The 19,912-nt window shown below is 38.4% G+C and overlaps 1 protein-coding gene across 1 annotated transcript; it reads right to left on the reverse strand.

Annotated features, from left to right (window-relative positions):
- Nucleotides 1–2,939: 2,939 nt before the first annotated feature.
- On the reverse strand, nt 2,940–14,900 carry slc6a7 (solute carrier family 6 member 7). The gene is made up of 14 exons (XM_004076528.5): nt 14,666–14,900; nt 12,056–12,272; nt 11,493–11,624; nt 9,436–9,646; nt 8,739–8,877; nt 8,515–8,649; nt 6,236–6,339; nt 6,043–6,167; nt 5,845–5,957; nt 5,620–5,757; nt 5,437–5,536; nt 5,166–5,284; nt 3,833–4,006; nt 2,940–3,715 (listed from the first exon to the last, which is right to left on the reverse strand). Exons 1-14 carry the CDS (start codon nt 14,732–14,734, stop codon nt 3,545–3,547), a joined length of 1,947 nt encoding a protein of 648 aa, XP_004076576.1. The 5' UTR covers nt 14,735–14,900; the 3' UTR covers nt 2,940–3,544.
- Between the last annotated feature and the right edge of the window lie 5,012 nt (nt 14,901–19,912).

A 19,912-nucleotide genomic window follows, 5' to 3' on the forward strand; every position in this document is an offset into this window, starting at 1 on the left:
TTTGAGCTCGGGTCATAATAAAAAACAAGATTAATTAAATCAAATCAAACTTTATTTATAAACCACTTTTTAATTTTAAAAGAATAACATACAGTTCTTTAAATTAAAACAAAATAAATAGTACAAAAACAAGCATGAAAATTAAAATAAATAAACACAAAAATTAAAAAATAGGGCCCCCTTCCTGTACCTACACACAGCCCCCCACTCCTTTCACACCTCCCACCCCCTAAACTGATGGGGAAAGACAATAATGAGAAATAGGCTGAGCACGAAAACAAGATGTTTGAATCGTTTGAACCTCCCTCTCTCTGAATAGCTGCATAGCCAGCCAAAATGCAGCATCACAGGCGGGGACCGCTCCACCACAGCTAAGTGGGGATGCAGGTCCCCATCTAGAGCTGCATCTAGAGGGAGAGGACCCAACTGAGGTCCTGACTAATAGTAGTAGTAATAAAAATGTATTAATGTTTTGACTTTGATTACTACTATGATTGCTACACAATACTATTAATGAAACTATTATTATTATTAATACTCCAACTCTATGGGGTTTTTTTTCAAGCCGTGGTGGTGGGGGATCCTTTTGGTTGAATCTCCTGTGTCTGTTGGGTCGTTTTCCTTGGTTTTCAGGGCTTTTTGTACCTTTTGAGTTTCATTCTAATCTTTGTTGCGATTAAAATGTGGTCTTGAGTACACACTTTGTGTGTGCTAAGGCCAGAATTAATGTATATCTAATAAAGGAAATCAAATATGAGATGTGTTTAATATATACATATACCCTCTGGCCTTTTTGAAGCTTTATGCAAATTTTACTGATAATCAAACAGATCTATGGTTTGTTTAGATTGTTTACGCATTAACCACAGTGACAAGATGCAGTTGCTGTTTAGAAGAATCCCACTTTTATTATCACTGACATGTCTGTTTTAGGGACTTGAAGCAATGGTGAAGCCATTCAGCATCTTTGGGACCAATACATATGATTTTGTTTGGCAGCTCAGCTCATCCCCCTGTGCAGTTCACATCCACACACATCCACATAACCATGCAGAGAATATCTTTATCTTTTTGGTTTGGCTTTATGGACCCCATGTGGCTTACTATGCATGTTCTCTGCACTGGCTTCATGAGCTGCACACATATTCCAAGCAAACAGAAGCTGAGTTGACCTCCTCTCTTGCACATTATTCAGTCATAAAAAGTACTGTATTTTTGTTTTTAACTCTTAGTGCTGCGAAATACTTTAATGTACATTTTTTTCAGTGACTGAAGTTGGTGAAATTAATATCTTCCAAAGAGAACAGAATATGATAAATAATATTAATTTATTTTATATGAAGCAATCTAATGAAACATTTAAGGTCTATTTTCAACTTTGTTGGATTGGCTTCATTGCTTTTACTTCTGCTGTTGTATTTTATTTGAATTTCTTAAATACTTCTGGACAATGTAAGTCTCTGAAATAATTAAAGTGACTCAACATTAATATCCACCTGAGTTAGTCTTTCTTAATGCTCCTCTGCACTTTTTTATATAGTTAAAAGCTTGAAATAAATGTTCAGTTCATTTCTTCAATATTTAATGTTTAGAATGTTTAATCCAAAGGCATTTTTGCATTAGGTTACACATATGTGCACATAAAGTTTGGGAAAATCTTGTCCACCAGAGAGTGTAACTTGTTCGTTGACAATGTGAAAAAAAGTACTTTGCTATTTATTTATTTTTACTTCCTATTTACAATACTGTTCTTTATTTGCATTTATTGTTTCTGAAAAATGTCAGAACTGTCTTCCTTGGTGGAGACATCTTAAACTTCCATCAGAGGGCGACACCTGCTGATCACCTCCTGCAACTACATGCAGCTTTTCATCTTGTCCAGTGAAACACTGTATGTGCAGGATCCTGCCTCTGTAAAAGTTGTCAATCTTTGCAAGTTTTTCTTGTTTAGAAGAGTTTAGAAAATGAATGAATGAATAATGAAGTATTTTTTTATTCACATGGGACCTTATCTTTGTGTGACATATAAGCTTCTAACGCTACAACTACATGTTTAAGTAGTCCAGCAGATGGGCTTCATCCAGATGGAGTTGGGGGACGGCTGGGGGCGCGAGACGAGCCAGAGGCGCGGTCCACAGTCATTTACAGGACCACTATGTGCCACACTCTAACACAGACACTACCATATTTTTTCACAGGTTCACTTATACATAAGAAGTTAAATATAAAACAACAGGAACTGTCTTGGCTATAATAATCTTTTTGTAAGACTATAGTTGTATTTGTACATGGGTTTACTAGTGTTCATGAGACACTATAATGATGTTATTACATGATTATAATGGTCAGAGTATATTAATATGTGTATTATTGTATAATAATAGTTGTAATTGACTATTAAAGTAGGCTATTGGTGAAAGAGTGGGCTACAGTAACGTTGAAGTATGAAAGCACAAGCTATTACTAGCGGGGCCCCTCAAAATATTTACCTAAAAAAATACTTAAATTTAATTTTATTCTACAAAAAAAGGCAGCAAGAATTATCTCTGGCAGTAATTACATAGATCCATCCAATCTATTAGTCAGCAAATTAAATAAACTGAAATTTTAGGATTTAATTGCTCAAAGTATTTATAAATTCATGCATGAAGCACAAAATTGTCTTCCAGAAAATATACAAAGAAGATTTAAAGAAGACTGAGTACGTTTAAAAGGATGTGAGATTTTATCTTTGCGCAAATTCAGAACCAAAACAAGAAAACAAGTGCTGTACTGTATTTCAAGGAGTCAAAATGTAAAAGTGGCAGAAAAATAAGGTTTCGTCTTTCTGCCCCCTCCTTCATTTGTCTTCGAAAAAACCTTGTGCAATATCTTATGTCTTTGTTGTGGAAATGAAAAGAAATAAAGAAAAAGTAAAAAAATGAAATTAAACACCAAACTATTCTGAAATAGTTTTTATTTTTACTGAAGTAGAAATGCAACATTTTAACTTACAGTTTTGAGTTAACGATAAGAAAATAAAAAAATAAAAACTGCAGCATAGCCACTTCTTTTTTGTTCAGTTAAAGTTGAACTTTGTCTCATTTGGAATTTGTTAAGAGAATCATAGCATTGTTGATGGTGAGCTCTGGGTCAACCAATAAGAAATGAATAAGTTCAGTTTTTAAAATACAAGTCCTATTTTGAGTCTTCATTTAAAAAAAAATATATATAAATTTTTACATGGTTACATGTGACATCAGTAACATCAGTCATTACTCCAGCATGATCATCGCTGTGTTGGGGGGGTCTTTAATTATGTCTGTCTAATTGTATTTTATCACTCTAGTTATGACAGAAAATGATCAAGGTACTAAACAGTAAATTAATAATTCATATTGAAAAACATTTTTAATACATGATTCTCTTTACACAATTTAATATATATAAATTAAGTGGTTCCTCCACAGCTAAAAGGATGCAGCCACCAGAGCCTTGGTGGGGCGAGTAACAAAAGGTTCCTTTGATTCTTTCTCCCCATTGTTGAAAGTTCATCCCTGTTTCCTTATGCTTGGCTTCCTGTGTCCCAAGTCATAGCGTGAAAATCCAAGTCTGTAAGGGTGACGGTAAAAGGGCCTTCCACTCTCTCAGAATCCATGTACTCTGCAGGTGTAATGGTGCTGTTCAGGTTATTTACCCTCCAGGAATTCAGGGGTCGGATTGCTTTTTGGAAACGCTGCAAAAGAAGAAAGTGAGTCGGTTTATGATGAGAAACTAAAGTTCTGGCAGTTGCAGTTCCTGCCTGCAGCACAGGTGTAACTGGACCTCACAGGGATGCAGTTGTAATACTAACATGTTTCAGGGTTCCAGTTTCCTTGCAGATGGCTACAATGGCCCAGATGAGGATCTGCAGACAGCAGGTGGCGCCCATGCACACGCCTAAAGCTTTACCCCATAGTGGAAACACGTAGGAGCCATATTTGAGGGATGTGCTGTACATCTCAAGAAATATAAAGGCCAAGATGAACTGCAAGGAGAAAAACAAGGAGAAGGTTAATGATACCAATGGCGAAAAGAAAACGAGGAACCAAAAAAAAAACAACAACAACAATGGTACAGAGGGAACTCCAGTGAATTCCAGTATTCCACCTGCATGAATATTCTGTTTGAACATATAAAACAAGCATTCACACAAGTCTCAGAATTATATGAAGACACAACCTTAAAGCCTTAGTCACATCACGCACGCGTACGAAGGGGTTGACCCCTACGCAGTGGTGGAGCTGGAACATTTTATATGGGGGGGGACAGAAGACTTTGCAAGAGAATGAGAAGAGCACTGTGGAATGCCTTTACAAAGGAAAAGATACAAAATAAAAAAATCAAACTGTTTTATTATTGCTATTGCTGTCAATATTGAAACAGCTGTTCTTTTAGTTGAGGTACGTGCTATAAAATATATTACTGTAATTTTTGTAATGCTTTAAAAAGCTTGTATAGATGATTTCTTAATCTTTATCAATAATACTAACATTGACACAAAACAAGAAGGGCAAAATTATCACGTGAACAGCACTAACACAGCACAGCATTTGGGGAGGGAAAAAGATGAAAAATTCATACATAATGCATGCATCTCATCTATTCCACCATTAATTTACCTTTGTGTGTTGTATAAGTGTTTGCTATGACCTGTCGCCCACAGCATGCCTATGGAACAGTTGTGACTAAGGCTTAAGGTTGCCTAAAACTGAGACAGTCAGTCCTTCAAGTAGTTCTATAAAAGTAACACAACTGTGAATCTCCAACAAAGAGCTACGCAAAAAAAAAGCTCGCCAATGTCCAAGAATAAAGCAATTGTGCAAGAAGGCAAAAAGTTATTTCACTGCGACTGAAGAAGGCAAACAACATCAACTCCATGTCAGGGTATTGCTACTAAAGATGGAGCTACAAGCCTTTGGCTTGGGATTCTTTTGTATTTGCCACTGAGTAGGAAAAAATGTAAACATTAAATAATAAATTTAAGTCATTTTTTACAGCTGGTTACAACTAAACTGAGATTAGTTGTTTCAACAATACATGAAGAAAATGTGTTGAGTGCCAGCTAAACTTCCAATGACTCAATTAATATTCAACCTAAGCTGCATCAAACACAGAGGAGTTTTCACACTAGAATGTAAACTCACCATAAGTAAAAACGGAGTGAAGAAACACCAGCAGGCTTTAAAGTAAATGAGTACTTTACTGCACCAAGGAGGGCAGTGACGGATCATATCGAGGATGTCTTGACAAAACTGGTTAACTCCTAACAAAAAAATACATTTAAAGAGGCAAGTTAGTCAAAACAAGAAGCTAAGGAATGCTGGTGCTATGGTGTTTCATGAACTAAAACTCATACGGTGGAATGACATGATAAGAAAAGTGAAATGCGAGACTTAAAGGAGCGATATGAGATACCATAGAAGAAAGAGATGCCGATGCACATGAATAGGGTGATGATGATGAGGCCAAAACTGGTGCTGAAGGAGTCAATGAGAGTGAACCAGTAAATCCCTCCCTACAAAGAGATCCACACAAGAAACCTGAATGTGAGCAAACAAATGCAGGCGACATGCTTCAATTTTATATAATCACACTCACTTCAGTCACAAGCAGGAGGCCCATGAGATAAAAGCCAAAACACAAAGTGCCCAAGAACAGGGACTTGTGCAAGTTGTTCTGTCTGAGCTGTGGAAACTCGTCAAGCACGGCAGTGGTGATGCCCTCCATGTTGCCAAACTGTGATGCAGCAGAGCACAGGTTGTTATGCATTTAGACAGGAACTTTGAGAAGTTTAACTTTGCCTTGAATTATATATGACCCTACCAGTGTGTCGACCCCCAACATAAATAGCATGAGGAAGAACATAATGGACCAAAATACAGAGCCTGGCAGCAGTGCAAGGGCTTCTGGGTAAGCAACAAAAGCTAAGCCAGGACCTGAAAGCGAGACAAATGTTTTTTTTTTATAAATCATGTGAGGAAAAACGAAAAATATGTTGACAAAACTAAGTACAGCAGCTACCTGTATCAGCCACCTCTCCGACAGATACTCCCTTCCTCCAGGCCATGTGACCCAGAATAGAGAATATAGCGAATCCTGCAAAGAAGCTGGTGCAGCAGTTTCCTGTGGTGATAATTATTGTGTCCCTAAAATCAGAACAAGTGCCTGTTATTACAAAAACCTAAGCATGGACATAGGGGTGCAGCTGACTCACCTAATGACATTATTGTCAAATTTGTTGTAGGAGGCCATAGACAGCAGCCCTCCAACTCCTATACCCAACGAGTAAAAGATCTGAGACGCTGCATCGCTCCACACCTGCAGAGTTGGAGAGAGGAACGTTTGACACAATTCATCCATCTGCAGTATAAAAAATAGTGTTTGAAAGCATATATGTGCTTGTCTACAATTCATTTACAATTCAAGTTTTTAATGGATCAACATTCTTTTTGTTTAAGTTCACATCGGTCAGAAAACATGGCATTCAGCCACTCAAATGGGCAAAAGCTTATGAAATCACAGCCTCCAAAAGAGTCTTTCTCCTGGTCAAAACGTTGTTCGTCGTATTAAAAATCGATTTACAAATGTTAAAAATGTTAGTCTTACTTGCAATATTCTTATTTTAAAATTGCAAAAACTGTAATATAAGCAGTTAAAATTTTAGTGTATATAAAGGCCCAGCGACGGATTGGCGACGGTCCAGGGTGTACTCCGCCTTTGCCTAACACAGGGGTGGGCAATTGTTTTGACTTGCGGGCCACATAGGGTTCTAAAATTGGATAGAAAGGCCAGACCAGGAGGAGATGCGTGGAGTGAGAAATAAATTACATGGAATCTGGATGAAAACATTTGGATTGAAAATTATATTTTAAAACAGATCATTTTAGAGTTTTTAGGTTAAAACGTTTGTTCTCATTTAAGAGCCAATTGCACCAACGGCTTGATGGACCTCGTGAAAACATAGAGAAATCCTGCATTCATGTGGTGTTTGAATGACAGGAAGAATGAAAAACAACTAATCTTCCAAAGCCACATGGATGCTAGAGCGGAGTCCCCAAACTTTTTCTGGTGAGGGCCACTTTAAAATTCTTTTATCTTTCTTTTATTGTAAAGCCATATAATAAATTTTGTTAATTCATGATCCTTTTAATAAAATAAATAACGCTATTTATGAAATGAAAAAATTACTAAATAACTGTGATTTTCAAAGACAAAAGTCAGGAAAAAATATACTAATATATTAAAAAGAAAAAACAATAAATACTGGATCTTCTCCTGTCTTTATCCCGCTGAGACTTTGAGGGCTGCAGCTCATCACACGTCTCACAGTTTGCGCTCAAACTGAGCAGCTGTGTCCTGCACGTCTGTTTCTTATCCAGTAACAATGAAAAAAAGCAAATTTCTATGTGTTCTGCTGCAGCTACGTGTATCTGCGTTACCTTTTCACCAGTACAGTGTTCCCTCGTTTATTGCAGGAGTTACGTTCTAAAAATAACCCGTGATCGGTGAAATCCACGGAGAATGAATGATTACAGACGTTTATGGCAGTAAAACTCCTCACTGCCCACTTTCTACACTTTTCTCAGACAGACATGAACATTTTCACCGTTTTCTCTTGTTTAAATTCCCAAACCTTCATAGAAAGTAGGTCCAGGATCTTAGAATGAAAAACAAAGATTTAATCGATCAAAGATTTCTGTAGATCTGATGAGCTCCGCGTTTCTGTACAGGAGACACTGCACGGAGGAGATTGATTGACAGGGTCTCCAGCCAATCAGGACACAGAACACTGTTTAAAAAAAGCAGCATAATCGCTCTAAAAGAATGAGCTAAACCGGGAAAGATGAACTGCGACGTAGAAAGGGAAAACTGTCTTCTGTTCTATTTGACAGGGATTTTACAGGGTTTCAGGTTGGAGCACAGACTGCAGAAAGTTGGAAGAAAATGTCACGTTCTATGCAGGTCTTAATCGTGTGGCCAGATAAAAATAAAAAACACAGGTCTCTGATACTGTTCAGTTGACCAGACCAAATATGGAGGCGGGCCGGATCCAGCCCGTAGTTTGCCCACCCCTGGCCTAAAAGTAAGTGGGATAGGCTCCAGCAACCCAGTGACATCAAAAGGGATTGAGCCAATTTGGAATATGGATGGCTCTAAAAACTATTTGTATTCAATATTCCAAATGCATAGAAAATATTTAAAAATGTCTCAAAGGAAAAATTCCCAACTAGCATAATTCTTTAAGTTTATTTTTCATCAAATTATTTAAGATCTGTCTGTGAACAGATATTCTGTAATTGTAGAAATCTGTAACCCCATTTTCTAAAACTAACTACGGCTGTCCAAACACTCATAGGAAATTTTCACAAAAATATGACGATTTAAAATAAAAATAAAATAAATCTGTTCAGAAAGAAAAATCAATCCCGTTTGTCAGGTTTTTGAACCTATTTGTGGTAAACGAACAGTGCTGACATCCTGCCTCCCATCTACCTGTGCAGAAGCTAAACGGGCCCAGTCTGGAGTGAGGTAGAAAGCAATGCCCTGTAGAGAGCCCTCCAGTGTGGCTCCTCTGATGATCAACACGATGAGGACAAAGTATGGGAAGGTCGCTGTAACATAAACCACCTGAAAACACAGACGGCCCAAATATTATAAGACCTGGCAGGCAATTGTACACTTTTTAATTTCACTAAAACAACCGTCTTTCATTTCACCTTGCCAGAGCTGCGGATGCCCTTCAGCATACAAAGGAAGATGATGATCCACGCTGCTAGGAGGCACAGGGCAAGGGGCCAACGCACGGGGCCCGGATCATGAAGGCCCTCACTGTTTACCAAGCCCAGCACATTTTCACTATGGTGACACAAAAACATTCAACTATAACCACAAATTCCCAGCAGGACCGTAGAAGAAGCAAAACAAACAATACACAATGTTAAAAATGAAACTTTTACATCAATCTGTAAGGTGATTCTTTCAAAAAAGCCATACATTTTCTAGGATTGTTATTACAGAGTGATAGGTTTAAAACACATAAAATATTACACTCTGATTTTACATTACTTTCTCACTTTGATGACTTGTTTTACATAAATATAATCTAAAGTATTAAGGTCACTCTTTTTGTTCTAAAACTTTTTTCTGATGCGGTTAAACAAAAGACATAAGTTCTATTTTCATATTATGTGTCTTTATCTTAGCCATGAGTCATACTAAATAAAAAAGTTCAACTATTCATTTCTAAGTTGTGGTGATTAAGAGATATTTGAACAAGGTTTGTCCCTGCATACTTGTCCTTTCTTAAATATTTGAACTCATTATGCCACAGGAACACTTGCCATAAACTTTTTGTTTACCTCAGTAACATAACAGAACAAATCCTTTTACGTCACAAACACACTGGTTACTTACTTCCAGAAAATTTCTGTGGGGGTGCGAGCTCGACCAGAGGAGCTGTTGCCTGCAGTGTTGTTGCTGCAGACAGCTGCATTGGCGATGGCGTCACATGACCAAGGCAGAGGGCTCTGGAAGGAGCTGCCCAGATAGTAAAACGTCCAGGCTATGATGACATTGTAGTAGAGACAAACCAGCGTGGACACACACAGCATCCCAATTCCAATACCTACAGCAATACAGAGAGGCTTTAATGATTTCAGATAAATAATAATCACACAGATGTCTAAAGTCAGTTATACATTTAAAAAGGTAGGGTATCAATTTCTATTTTATTGTTGTTTAACACTTTAATTAATTGTTGTTTACACGGGGCAGCACAATTAGCGCTCTTGCCTCACACCAAGAAGGCCCCTGGCTCAAGTCCCGGCTGGGGGACCTGAAACAGAACATCAGTGGGGGACCTTTCTGCGTGGAGTTGGCATGTTCTCCCCGTGCATGCGTGGGTTCTCTCCGGGACTCTGGCTTCCTCCCACCATCCAAAATCATGCTTCATAGGTTCATTGGTTACTCTAAATTGTCCATAGGTGTGAATGTGAGTGTGTATGGGGGATTGTGGCCCTGCGACAGACTGGTGACCTGTCCAGGATGTCCCTGCCTTCGCCTACAAGTGGTCAGGATAGGCTAAAGCAGTCTCATTTCCCCAAAAGAAATAAAATGAATGAATGAATGAATGAATGAATGAATGAATGAATGAATGAATGAATGAATGAATGAATGAATGAATGAATGAATGAATGTTGTTTAACACAAGTATGGAGCTCAATAGTGGGACGGGTTTTTTGTTGGGTGAATCAGCAATTAGCTTGTTTCCTCGTGAGGTGATGCAGGTCTAGAATAACTGGTGCCACAGCATTCTGACCAAGATTAGGCAAGGTGAATCTGTTTTTAAGACTTAAGACAGAGTTTTAGGTTGGATAGTTTATACTAGTTTCCTTTTTGATGAAATGGAGTTTGTATGAAATGTCAAAATTTAAATCTGTTCACATGGCATGTTTAGACAGGAATCAAATAGATTCAGACATTTGAATGAAAGCACACATATGTAAAAGTTGTGTTTTGCATGTGAAGGTGGGGGTTTACTAAAGGAAGAATAAAATCTAATGATGAAACTTTAGACTGAGGAAAAAGTTTCTATTCTAGTCAAAGAACACTGGACCAGCTCCTAAAACAGGAAATAAAACACAGCAGATTTTCTGGTGTATTTTTAATAAGCTGTTTGTGGGTTGAAATATGGTTTACGAGCAAGAAATGTCATTTATTCTCACCCATGGAACTTTGATGCTATGTTCACACCGGCCTCTGCAACACGCGTTCAAGCGGCCACTTCAGATGAAAAGTCTATGCAGAACATATATTTACGTTTCGGGCTTCCGTGTTCAAAACTGTCCTGTCTACCCATAGCTACTCAAGTGTTTACCACTGTTTTCTGGCACTACCTACAAGTTAAACCAGGTCAACTTTGACCAATCAGGTGCTCATTTTATTTCACGAAAATGCCAACCATTCACAAATAGATCATGGAGGAAAAATTCATATTTTCTGTTTATATTATTATTGTTCTTAATATTATAGGACACCAAGTCTTTCATATATCAGAATAGAGCTGAGAAAGAAAAAGCCTGGAGCGAGAGTTGCAAGATTTGCACCGCCTCGACATTTTGCACCAAGCCTCTTTCAATGGTGCTAGTATCGGGTAGCGACAGTTCAGTGTGAACACCATGGGCTACATGAGAGTTCTTGAACGTCCGTCACATGCGTGTCTACAGCGTAACAGTAAGTAACAATGAGACTCAGTACAGGCATCGGGATTTCTCCTTAGACCACTTTTACCTGTTTAACCAGAATAAAAACTGCTGTGGCATTGTTGGTAACGACTCATACTTCGTACAGTTAGCAGGGAAATCTTATTGGTATTTGTCTCCAGGTTCCAAGCTGTCTGTAGTTCTACGTATATACTTCTGTACATCATATTCTTATTTCTCTCTAAAGGCCATAATTGCAGGTGAGATTACCTTTGAGCAGAGGGCAGCATTTCCACACAGTGATTGGACCAGCAGCACCATACTGGCCTAAACTCAGCTCCATAAGGAAGAGTGGAACACCCGCGACAAAGAGCATGATGAAGTAGGGGATGAGAAACACACCTGTAAAAAAAAAAGTTGAGGAAGGGTGGTACTACAAAGATTTGAGATATTCTGTGCTCATGCTTCACATGTACAGACAGGTTAAATAACACTTCAATGTTTAAACATTAGTCTCACAGACAGGTATTATACACACTGAATTTTAGTCAAGCTCCAACTTGTTGGATTTAATGAAAAACGTATAAACCATAAGGCTGGGATGACACTGCAGGAGACAGGTGGAGTGTGCAATCAATCAAACACAAGGATAAACACAAAACATGATGAAATAAAACCAAAATTCAGTCTTTGTGATCAAGAGGACAGCACACACCCAACAGTTAGTCACTCTCCTAACCAGGTGATTATAAAAAACCAATACAGAAACACACCCAGACATTTAGGGATTTTTAAACCCTGGAAGTAAGTGAACCTGCAAGCAGACGGCTCACCTCCTCCATTGCGGTAGCAAAGGTAAGGGAACCTCCAAACGTTGCCCAGGCCCACGCAGTATCCAATACAGGACAGCAGGAACTCATACTTCCCGCCCCACTGCTCCCTTGGGGTAGTGTTAGCTACAATGGGACCCGGTCCAGGGGAATCAAACCCTTGATCGTGGGACGCCGTATGCGCTGGGTTGTGGCCATTCTGGGTGATAGCGTGTTCTTTCTGAAATACACAAAACAACAGTTTACAGAAATCATAGAGGAAATGCAGTAAAAATAAAGAACTGATCAGCTTCCTCTTAAAAAAAACTGGTTCAATCGGATGCAGTCAGGTAAAACCCGCAGATGCTCTTAAGACTTTTAACTTAGAAAGATTTTACGTCAATGACCTTTGTACAAGGAAAAGTTAAATATGTTAGCAGAATCAGATAAAAGTAAATTCTGTCATTGTTTGGGTTTCTTTCTATTGGTTTTTGCTTTCCATCTTGTTTCTGTCATGTTTGAGTTCTGTTTCCTGTTTTATTTTGAAAGGTTTCCTGTTTTGTCATGCTTTTGACTTTCACTTCCCTAGTCCCAATCTCTCCTGATCTTGTTCACCTGTGTCTTGTCAGTGCTGTTGGTATTTAAGTCTTGTCTCTGCCTTCCTCTTGTGCTGATCCATTAACGTCTCTTCCCTGGCTGTCATGTCCATGTTTGTCTTCTGCCATGTTTTCAAGTTTTGCCCACAGTGAGTTTTGTTTTGTTACCCTGCTCTGCAGCACCTTTTGTTAAATAAACCCCATCCCCCTGGAACCGTGTGCCTCCGTCTCTGCATTTTGGGTCCTTCACGCTCACCAGCCCTCCCTACCTGACAAAATTCATAATAAAACTCTGTTTTTTTTCTTATTATAAAGTAAAAACAACTAATCCAGAACACATCCTAACTAAACAGGCTGCTGAACCCCTGAAGTTAAGTTTCCTCAATTATGACTATCTAAAATTCATGATGGAGCCTGCCCCCACTGTGATTTCACCTTGACCAGAAGCGGACCTCCGCCAATCCACTGAAGAGTCAACCACGACATTAACATCATTTATAATGGGTATTTAGGTGGAAGCCATTAATAACCTGCATTTCCCAAATTTCATTAGTCCAGCAGCTTGTGCAACCAAAAACCTCAAAAGGGATTACAAATAAGGATAATTTTTGGATTAAAGTGGCTTTTTTTTAAAATGACAAATAAAAAACAGGTTCAGTCTTGTCCAAAGACATATTACACTAAACTAGTACAAATGAAAAATTTCATATACATTAAATCATCTATTACAGGGGTATTTAAACTTTTTTCAAGGGGGCCACTTTTGGTGAAATGAAAATTTGTAAGGGCCAACCATTCACCCCTTATAGGTTAAATCCAAATGAACAATTTAATGACCTTTTTTGCAATGGGATACGTTCACTATAAAAAAAAACTATCAAATGCTCACTGTAAATTGTTAAATATAAATCACGTGAATAGGAAAATAAAACAAATTGTTTTCTTATTCAGAAGTACACAACACTGTGGTTTTGATCAAAGAATCAAATGTATTCATTTCGTTTACATGTGACATATTAGATATGAGCTAGAAAGTATCACAGAAAGGTCCAGCAACAGTGTTGCCACCGGTTTACAATGGCATAATTTAACCAATCACAAATAAGAAGTCCTACACTCAGTTTTTAGAAAGTGCTAGGGGCTGCATATTAGTTTTATGAGAGGCTCTATATTAAAGCCTTTGTAGTTCACTGTTGTGATATGAACAGGCTTTGTGTAAATTATATATATATATATATATTATGTGAATTCTAAAAGTTTAAAGCTGACGTATTTACAAGAGGGGAACAATTCATCGTTTGGCAAATCGCAGGAAGAACTCTGACTGCTTCTGCTTTATCTGACATGACTGTCAACATTATGTATATCATAAAGGTGACATACAGCTCTGTATTTTTACTAGTAGGTTTAGGGACATAAAACTTCATGCTTAAAAGATGATATGTCAGAGACAACTTTTAGAATATGTAACATACTTTACTAACAAGACTGATTACTGGAATTTTAAAAAGTAAAAAAATATATTGTGGAGGTGGAAGTTGAGAAATGATGAGATGGAGGAAAAAATGGGAACTTAATACATCCACCTTTTAAACAACTTCCACTGCCACACAAAACTTTAGATACTATTTTATTTTGTGAAGTTGAAACTGAGTTCATGGATTAAATAAAAAAACATGCAACAAAAATCGTATTTTTCAAAATAAAAGCAGAGGATTCCATCAAAGTTCATTTTTAATCTTTAATCTTAGTCTGATCTAAAATGTTCTGGGAAAAGTTGGTGTAAACACATCTGTTGAACCAGCTGAGTCTCCATAATCTGACCATATATTTGCGCTGATCCTACCTGTGAGCGCAAAGTGGCCGAACAGGTTTGACTGCTGCCACAGTTCAGGACAATACCCTACATGCTCCTTCCTTTTATCGAGGTTAAGTTTCAAATCTCTTCCTAGATACAATCACGACCCCACACGGTTGGAAAACCACAACAGAGCGGAGGTTGTTATGTGAAGCCAGCGGCGGCGCGCGCCGCTCTTACCTGCGCCGCGGCTGCGCGGTCTCCTCCTGCTGGGCTGCCGGCTGTCGCCTTGCCTCCTTCCTTCCGCATCTCCAGTGGCGCCTCAGTCCTTCATCAGCCGCGCGTTCCTCTGCATTTTACTCGAGGCGGTGTTTGTGGAAGATGCTGAGAGTTTGGTTTAACAAAGCACTTCATGAAGAAGCGGCCAGGCGGATGGAGGGAGGGGGCAGCCAAACACCAGAGGTGACGACACGGAAACGGGCTGGCGGAGGAGGTGCAGGTGCAGGAGGTAAACTCCTCCCCGCGCCGTGAGACAGCCTGAATCTGTACAGGAGACACAAGCAATCTTTGACATGACTGTGGTTGATGCATGAAAATGATACCTTCAGTTATGACTCCGTTATGCATGCCCAAACCCCCACCTTATGTTTCCAATTTGAATACAAGCCGAAAGTACTAAATGTTGCACTTTTTCAAGATGACCATGGGATCTTATTTCAGCAAGGACTGTTTTTGTTTTTTGTTTTGTTTCAGCAAGGACGGGAAGTAAGCCCCCGCGGATATCCCATCATCCCTTTATTTTATACTCTCTCAAAACGCACAGCCCCTTACATCTCCTTTGCTTAGATAGAACATTTGGTCTCAGCCACTGTCCATATCATAAAAAGGACAGTTATACATAATTAATCTCATATAATTTTCTATGCAAATGTCACATTCATAAATCCAAATTTACCCTAATATTTCTATCTTTGTTTATGAGGTCAAAGAATACAATTAAAAATCAAACAATAAGAAAGCGATTAAAACACTCGATTTGTGTGTCAGTTTCAAAGACTTTGTGCCATGTTCTTTTCTGGTTATTGTATTGCACTCTATTGTATTGAATCGTTGTGATTAATAAAGTTCCTGCTAAAACAAAACATGAGTGGTGCAGCAAAATGTTGAGCACTGTTGGAGTTATCCAGCCGTAAAGTTTTGAGCCAGATTCCAGCTCAGACGAGGCAAATGAAGACGTACACGGATCTATCTGTCTGCGAGTGGACGCATTGGAATGGAGCAGGGGGTCTGTGGCCCGTCCTCTGTATTTTCTATGTCACAATTACGCTCTTTTTGAAGTAGCATTTTTTTGTCTGCTCCTGATTCACAACTATTTGAATAAAAAATAATCAAATATGCAATTTTAGGCCTAAATTTCATTATATATTTCGTCCATCATCAGAAAGATGCCACATGTGAAAACACCAAAAACACTATTTTCGTTATTGGATCTTTTAAGCACAAAGAAAGGAGTACATTGATATTGTTTTTTAGCTTAGTTTAAAAATAAATGTGGATAAACTTTAGAATCAAACAAATCATGTCTCATCTAAATCGAGTTAAGTTTTATCTCAATCTTCAAATGAGGTTGCAAATGTCAATGGAATTTATGAGGCTCTATATTCAAATCTGAGCCAACAGTGCTGTTGTTTGTCCCTGTAAAAGGCTGTTCACTGATTGACTGACTCTTTTCATGTTGTCAAAAACAATTAAATATAAAGTTTAGGAAATGGGCTGCTTTTTAAGTGTTAACAGATAAATAGTTGTAAAAAGGAAAGACGTAGAGTCATGCAGGTGACACTGTTATAGGTAATCACATTCTTGACATTAATGCAGTGGTTCCCAAACTGGGGGGCGCCCCCTAGGGGGGCAAAAAAGGTATTGCAGGGGGGGCGCGGTGGAGTTTAGAAACAAAGGATTTGTATCTTTGTGTCAGAGTGGGGGGGGCTCGAAAACATTCTAATCTTCAGAAAGGGGGGCCCTGCAGAAATAGTTTGGGAACCACTGATATAGTGGAAGTTGTTAAGTCTTGGTCTGAAGTTTGTTTCTTCACATTAGCTAATTTGGGCCTAATTCAATTGTTATAATTCTTGTGTTATTGTTAACTTGTGGATGTATTTGTGTTTAGTATGAATGGTTGTAGGCATTTGGGTTTAAAGGGTCACAGCTTTAGTTTGGGTTTGGGATTGTGTTACTCAGTCATCACAATCGTCATAAGGAACATGCTGAGCCAGCCCTGCCTGAGGCCAGAATTTCTCAGTGCACACATATGAACATTTTTCTCAACATTTGTTGACTTTAGCAACATTAAACCTGGGGAAAAACTTTAAATGTAGAATGAGCAGCACAACTGTAGGTATTTTTAGAAACTTTTTTTTGGCGTGTTTTCAGAGGTGACGTGTTCTTTTCACCCCCAACCACACCCAGCTGCAGTCGAAGGCCCAATGAAGGCATCATGTTTTGATGCCCTTATGTCAGAGCAGCATTCTTTTCTTCAGCAGATCATACACAAGAAAGGGTTCAGATGGGAAATTTGTCGCAGCTAATGTATCCAACCAAGTTTACATTTCTGGAAACTTTTTTGTCTTCATTTTCTTTATTGCCTCTTTTCTCAAGTGAATTTTTGTGTACATTTTATCAAATCAACATTTTGCTGATACTATAAGTTCCATAACCACATGTATTTAAACATTTTTGAAATTAAAATGCATTTAACCTTTATGTCTGAAAGTGAACGATGATCATGAGCTTCTTCACTGATCATGAGGAAGAATTGGACTCAGAAAAAGATAACCAGTGCCAGATTCTCGGTGTCTCAAGACACTAAGATATATGGGATTTTTTTTTATTGTCATTCAATTTAACTAAGATTCTCTGACTCTAAAGCATCAAATCAGCCCCACATTTTAAAGCTTCTACTACCATGTTTCACTGGGAGAAGTCTATCTTTCACAGACAAAGAAAGAAATTGTTCTCTTCAATCTGTTTTGATAAGATTAAAGTAAAAAGGTCCAAAACTCACATCTGTGCTTCGAGTGATCAGGCTAACATTTTTCTGCTGCTGTGAGAGCAACACCTTTCCTTGGCAAAATCACATTAAGGGACAGCCAAGACAAAAACGCAGCACAGTGGCTCAGGTGGTTGAGCGAGTTGTCCAATGATCGAAGGGTTGGCGGTTCGATCCCCGCTTCCACCAGCCAAAATGTCATTGTGTCCTTGGGCAAGACACTTCACCCTCCTTGCCTCCAGTGTGGCTCCACTGGTGTGTGAATGCGCAGGGCAGCTGTGGCTACAACCATAGCTTACCGTCACCAAGTATGAATAAGGAGTGAATGAATAATGGACACAATGTAAGCGCTTTGGGTGTCTTGAAAAGCGCAGATAAATCCAATCCATTATTATTATTATAAAACCAAGTTAAGACAGTTTAACAGCAATCAGCTTTGTGAACATCTGCTGATTCTGATTGATTCTTGTTTTTTTAAATTAAAACAAGGTTAGCTTCGGGTTTTTTTGCCTAGTTTTTGGCTAAATTTGGCACATTGCACTTTGTCTCGATTCAGCTGTTCGGGGGTCGTCAAAGTACAAGTAAACAGGCTTGCTTTTACTTTTTTTTAAACAAATGGTAAATGGCGTATACTTATATAGCGCTTCCTACCTTCTTATGAAGGCCCAAAGCGCTTTACAGTCACAGTCCCATTTACCCATGCACACACACATTCACACACTGATGGCGGCTCCGCTGCCGAACACTGGCGCCAACCTCCCACCAGAGGCAAGGTGGGGTTCAGTGTCTTGCCCAAGGTCACTTCGACACATGGGCGTGCAAGGTGGGAATTGAACCTGCAATCTTATGATCATGGGTTGACCGCCCTACCGCTGCACCACGGCCGCCCCAAACAAGGATTCGGAATGTTTTTACAAAGATTTTGATTTTAGAACCTTTTGGACTGATGACATTTCTAGAGAAGGAATATGAGAACTATCTTTCTGAACTGGGTGGTCATGCAAACCAGCTCAGATCATTAGGATCCTAAATATAAATTTATACTGACCAATTAGGTATATTTTTAAAAGCATGAAAACATACATGAAAAATCATCATTTTTACCTTATTAAGTTTACTTTAGAACGTGCAAAAAAAAACTTTGAAAATTCACTTTGAAAGATTACAGAATGTACCAAATAGGCACTCGACTGTTTAAAATGTGTTACAGTATGTCAGGTTCTACAGTATAAAGAACAGTAATGCACTTCATTGTCACATTTGGGGAAATACAACAGTTTATTTTTGTAAAAGTCTATAATTTTGACACAATAAACAATCTCCTGGTCAAAAACAGACGTTAAAGTTGTGTCAAAGTAAAAAACAGTCTACATTTCTAGTTTACTGTCATACAACTAATCTGGAGTACTTGTTCTCTACTTATCCAAAAAGCCATTAAGGAACAAATATTTCACAAATGATATGTTTGAGAAGATAGTTAGTTTAATGTAACTTGAAGTTTTACTGATATAAAGATTACAGTCAAAGAAGTCATCTTTTTATTTCTTTAAGTTTATTTTGATGAATCATGTCATTTCCAGAGCAGTAATGATTCCCATGATTTGTTTTTGTCTATGTGGTGTTGTCATTGAATACCATCATGAGCCCTTCTGTGACGAAGAATTGGGGTAGGACCCAAACCTGCAGGAGATCAGGTTTGAGACAGGAACTTAAAAGACGTATAAACAACCCTTACCATGACCAAACAAACGATTACAGAGCAAATGACAAGACAAAATAAACTGAAAAACCAGACACTTCTACACACTGAGGATGATTATTTAAATTAGGCAAGATTTTAATAAATAAAAGCAGGTTAAATGTGACATGGGGGAAAATAAGCCTGAATACAGAACACGACAAGAACCAAGTAAACAACTAAAGCATCAGAACAAACAGCACAATCCTTACACAATTTTGATTTTTATATGAAATGCTCAACATTTTAAACAGCAAACATAGCCGAAAGCTGGAATCCAAACACAAGAAAAGACAATGCAGTGTGAATTAAAGAATTGTTAGATTGCAGGCTGCAGGAGAGACAAGAGAGATGCTGCACACACCCACACTTCACAGCACAACTTCCTCATTAGAGATGAACAAGATCAACCACAAGCAGGCAACAACAATAGCTGTTGATCTCAAGATAAGCAGCACAGTTTTTTGAGGGACGGAAAGAAAGTGCTATCAATGAAATCAGAGAAGAGACTGACCAGTAAAATGAACATAATTTCTAAAAGTTTAATAATCAACAACTTTTTTAACATGAGCCATGATGACAGTGTGATGTTGAGAGGCTCTGTGTGTGGAAACCTGTGCACTCTTTAATCCACATAAGCTCTTGATGCTTCTTTAAATCCATCCAATCTGTTGTGAGTCTGTTCTTAACAGTCCTTCTCAAC

Source organism: Oryzias latipes, chromosome 14 (genome assembly GCF_053564925.1).
Source record: "Oryzias latipes strain Hd-rR chromosome 14, Olatipes_Hd-rR_3.1".
NCBI classification, from domain to species: Eukaryota; Metazoa; Chordata; class Actinopteri; order Beloniformes; family Adrianichthyidae; genus Oryzias; species Oryzias latipes.